Source organism: Notamacropus eugenii, chromosome 4, assembly GCF_028372415.1.
Source record: "Notamacropus eugenii isolate mMacEug1 chromosome 4, mMacEug1.pri_v2, whole genome shotgun sequence".
NCBI lineage: Eukaryota > Metazoa > Chordata > Mammalia > Diprotodontia > Macropodidae > Notamacropus > Notamacropus eugenii.
The window spans coordinates 83,472,063-83,477,213 of record NC_092875.1 but is presented as its reverse complement, the minus strand read 5'-3'; the positions used below and the strand labels follow the sequence as shown (position 1 = coordinate 83,477,213).

Sequence of the window (5,151 nt, the reverse complement as noted above, 5' to 3'; positions counted from 1 at the left end):
TACTTACTGGTCTCTGATTTCAGTGTACAATTTCTCATAACCATGGCCTTAACCAAACTCTTTGCTATCCCTGGAGTGCTCTTCATCCTCACCTGTAACTCATACAAACCTTAGCATCTTTCAAACATCAATTCATGTCCTACGGGGAAGCCTTTCCTGATCCCCCTCATGGGTAACGCTCTTTCCTTCCTTTGGTTGTCTTGAACTGACTTTTATGCATAAAGATTGTATCTTCCAGTAGTATGGAAGCTTCTAGGGGATAGAATCTGTGTCTTACTTTTGTTTTTGTGACTCCACACCTGTATCTTGATTATAGAAGATATTCAAAAAAATACTTGTTTACTGAACCGAAATAAGATAAAATAGGTATGTAAATAAGTGAATCAAAATTAATTTGAGAAGGCAGATGAAAGCTTCATTTTTCAAATGCGTAGAGAACAGATTCAAATTCATAAAAACAAGAGGAATCTTCAAATTACAAATGGCAAAAGGATTATCAACAGGCAGTTTTCAGATGAAGTAATCAAGGCTATCTATAGTCATAGGAAAAAACGCTCTAAATCTCTGTTGATTAGAGAAATGCAAATTGAAACAACTCTGAGATATGGCTCCCTCACTTATCAGATTGGCTAATATGAAAGGAAAGGAAAATTATAAATGTTGAGAGGATGTGGAAAAATTGAGACACTAATATATTTATGGAGTTGTAAACTGATTCAATCATTCTAGAAAGCAATTTGGAGCTATGTTCATCGGGCCATAAAATCCATGCATATCCGTTTACCTAGCAACACCACTACTAAGTCTGTATGCCAAAGAGATTTTTTATAAAGGTAAAGAACACATACGTACAAAAATATTTATATCACCTTTATGTGGTAGGAAAGAATTAGAAATTGAGGGCATGCCCATCAAATGGGGAGTGGTTGAAAAAGCTGTGGTCTATATTTGCGTTGAAATACCATTGTACTATAGGAAATAATGAGCAGACTGCTACCAGAAAAAAACCAAGAATTAAATGAACTGATGCAAAGGGATATGAGCAGAACTAGGAGAATATCGTACACAGTAACAGCAATATTGTAGAATGATGAACTGTGAATAACTTAGCTATCCTCAGAAGTACAATGAACCAAGACAATTCTAAAGGAAATATGATTAAAAACATTATCCATCTCCACAGAAACAACTAGTCGAGTGTGAAGGCACATTGAAGTAGACTTTTTTCGTTGTTTATTTTTCTTAGTTTTTTAACCTGTTTTCTTTCACAACATGATTAATATGGAAATGTTTGTCATGAATGTAAATGTAAATTATATCAAATTGCTCATCTTCTCAGTGGGGGAGGGGGAGGGAAGGAGGGAAAGAATTTAGAACTCAACATTTTAAAAAGCAAATATCAAAAATTGTTTTCACATGTAATTGTGAGGAAATAAAGTATTGAATAAACATACTTTAAAAACTGATTTGAGAAGGGACAGAAAAATGACATTGAGACAGATCCTGAAATGAATCTTCCCATGGGAGATGATATCTGTTCTTAGCCTTGAAGGAAGCCAAGGAAGCTGTGATCACATCATTTCACTACTCAGAACCTTTCAGTGACATCATATTGCCTTTAAGATAAAGCCCAGACTTTATGTCAGGCTAAGGCCTGCTATTCATAGCCATCTACAGCATGATCTTGTCCTAATTCTAAATTCAATTTTTTTTTCAATTCTACAAGCATGGACTCTATTATTTGCTGAACCCCAGGTGTTAGTAACTGGGAAAAAAATAGAAACATGAATCAGACTTGTTTTCTGCCCTCCAGGATTTCATTTGAGAGAATAAGAGAGAGACTGAATAAGACTAAATAAAACCAAAATACAAGGTAGATACAGTTGAGGACCTTCAGAGAGCATGAAGATTGGGGAGGGGTGTTGGATAAGGGAAAGGTCATGCTGCATGTTCCATGGATTGGCATGAGAGGAATCTGAGGGAGGGAAACCAGATAGGAAGATATCGCAATAATCCAGGTGAATCATGGAAACCTAGACTAAGGTGAAGATCTTGGAAGAATAGAGAATGTGGGAATGGAATGCTAAATAATCTCCCTTTGTACAAGGTCCTCTGGTCACACTCCCCTCCATGCTGTTGCTGAGTCTCTGGTCATCAGGAGATGGCAAATTTCAATCCCAGAGTTCCAGGGTCAGCCTACAGAAGATAATTTCTTCTGTGGGAACAAATACAAGGAGGCAGTATAGAATATAGAGAGGAGAGCATCACTGGAAAGATGATTATGAGTTTGGAGATAGGAATAGTCAGGTTGGACTGAATTGGTCAGTACAAACCTGCCAGAGTATGTGAGACAAGTTGAGCCTTGAAGATGTGATGGTAGATGAATGGAAGGATGTAGCAGTTAGGAAGACATCTAAAGTAGGATAAGAGCTATGGGAACATACACAAATTGGTCTGGGGGATAGTGAAGTATCCCATTAGGCTGGAGTTGAGAGTCTGGAGAGGAGAACTATGAGTAAGAAGGCAAGAGGGGCAAAACCTAGAGGACTTTTCAATGCTGACCTGTGGAGTTTAGCACTTCTCCTATAGCTGCTGCTGCAGATTTGTGAACAGTGAGTTCACAGTGAATAATCTAGACCTTGGGGATGTTGGTTTGGTTACTTCTCTCTGTTTTGTTTCTCACTCAATTCCCATTTAAATCTCTTTATCTCTTCAAATCCTTCAAGGGTCAGATGTAATGTCCCTTCTCCTTCCCTCCAACCCCTCCAAGGGACTTCTTTGAAATTCTTGGTCCGTAGATTGTACATAGTACAGTAGGAAAGACAATAGATATGGGCTATGAGTTCAAGAAGGCAGCAGCTGCTACCAATAGCCCTGAAAAGGGCACCAACCTCTCTTGCACACCACTGCTTCCTGAACCTAAGAGGAAGACTGGGAGAAGCTGTTTTCACTGATGGGATTTAATGGTTGGCCCTAAACATATGACATGTGCAGAATGGGACAGTCCTTGACAGAGGAATAGAAGGTGTACAGACAAGCCTTGTGGGACCTCAGTGCTCTGCAGAAGCACATCTACAGTGGTCAAGTGTCCCTGAGCTTCTGTCCTTGAGGTCCTTTTTGCCATGTGTATGTCCCTTCATCCAAGTCTTACACAGCAAGAGGGATTGCAGAGCTCTCCAAGGTCTGAAGCATAGAGAGTTGCCTTTCCCATTCCCAGATCCAAACTAGAATTTGAAAGACCTTGAAAAGGAGGATTCTTGAGATCTTACAAGGCAGCAAAGGATCAATGCATTGTGTAGAACTGGTTCAAGAGACCCCATATGTAGAGGAAAGGAAAGAAAGCCTGCAAGCAGGAGGTTTAAGAGGAGATATGCTTGGTAACTCCAGGCAGGCCTCTTCCCTCATCTGAACCAGTTACCTCATCTCTAAAATGGACATACATATACCTCACAAGGAATAGTGTGGGAAAGGCTTCTGAGGGCAGGAACCAATCAATTCTTTCTCGGTCCCTTCAAGCTAAAACTTGAGCTTCCCAGGGGCAGAGGTAGTTAGTTCTTCTGCCTCCTCATACTGTAAGCTTCCTCCAGAATGGAGTCTGGGCTTGCATCTCCTACTTGTCCTCACAATTGAGCCAATCTAGACCAGGTGCATGATATAGAGGAGATGCTGTAACATCAAAACTTCTGCCTGAATTCTACCTGCTCTCAGTCATTGATTGTTTTTACAGGAATCCTTACTGGAGACCTGACCCCAGAAAGTTGTGGCTACCTGACACCCTGAGGAAAGGTGGAGGGGAACATTACCTAAGACTGCAGCAATGGCTGGAGTCATAAGAGTGTGGAAGAACAGTGGAGTCTGGGAGAAAAGCCCTGCCTCTTACTTTGCTACACCCATATAATCTATTTCTTCCATTGTCTACACCACACACACACACACACACACACACACACACACACACACACACCACAGCACAACACAACATAACACAGCATCTGGGAGTAGCAGCATCTGGGGCTCTAATCCCAGGTTTCTGTCCAGGTGTCTGCCTGGGCCCTAGCAGAGTGAATGAATCTGGCACAGTAGTATTTGCCTGAATCCTCCTTTTGTAACTGGTACAAGGTCAGGGAGACACTTTGGACCACATTGTCCCTGTTGATGGAAGCCCTGCCCTGAATTTTGGGACTGTACTCTTTGTTACAGCTACAGGCACTGATGCTGGCCACAAGCTCCCTGTGGTTTGCAGTTGGGCTCCAGTGCCATGACATGGCAAAATCCTTGAAGTTAAAGCCAGAGGCCCTGCAGGTCAGGGTAACAGACAGGCCCTCATGTGTCACCTTGCCTCCTGACTCCACTAGCCGCACCTGGGCCCAGGAACCTGTAGAGGACATAGCAAAGAGTTAAGACCTATACAAAGCCTTTGAAGGAAAGGGAGTTTAGGGGCTATGGCATTTGGTTGCTAATGAGAGACCCCAATCCCAACCCAAGTTGTCAGGGAAAAGAGGCCAAGAAACTAGAAGGAGAAGCTATATTTCAAGGCCCCTATGATCAATGAAGAGAGAATAGAGAGGAGAAAGGGATAGAGATATCCAGAAGCTAATTAGAGCCTCAGACCCATAAAGAGGGTGAGGAAGAAGAGAGAAGCAGTATGGATAGGACATATACCTGGGAGAATGGAGAGGAGCAGCCTTAGGAGGTAGATCCTGGCAAGAGTGGTGAGGGTCCTGGCAGACATGCTGCTAAGTCTGGCAGGATTGTCTAGACAGAATGGCACCAACAACTGTGGTCCAAGGTCAGTAATATCTGCAGATATGAGTTCTGCCCAGAAGGAAGTGTTTTTAAGAAGGCAGCTGAGGTTAGTGGGGTCTGCCCATCCCCCAAGCTCTGGTGGTTAGGAGGGGGTGGAGCATGAGGCAGACAGATGCAAGTCTGGGCAGGAGAAGGGAGTTAAAACAGAATAACTGTGACTGCAGGGCTAATTCATAGCCCTACTGGCATTCAAAAAAATCACCTTTAGTTTTCATGTGGGGTTGGCAGCAAGTGTCCTGAAGTATGGAGGTGCTTGGGACATAACTCAGCATCTTGAGGTGAACACCATAACTATGCAGTCTAACTCAGCATAGATTAGAAGGTAGTTCTAGCATTTTCCTTCTT

At 42.3% G+C, this 5,151-nt stretch overlaps 1 gene segment (V, D, J or C); it reads right to left on the bottom strand.

Annotated features, from left to right (window-relative positions):
- Window positions 1-2,230: 2,230 nt before the first annotated feature.
- LOC140500217 (Ig heavy chain V region 914-like) lies at window positions 2,231-4,798 on the bottom strand. The segment is given in 2 exon segments: window positions 2,231-4,375; window positions 4,663-4,798. Coding segments are annotated over 2 exon segments (429 nt in total).
- Between the last annotated feature and the right edge of the window lie 353 nt (window positions 4,799-5,151).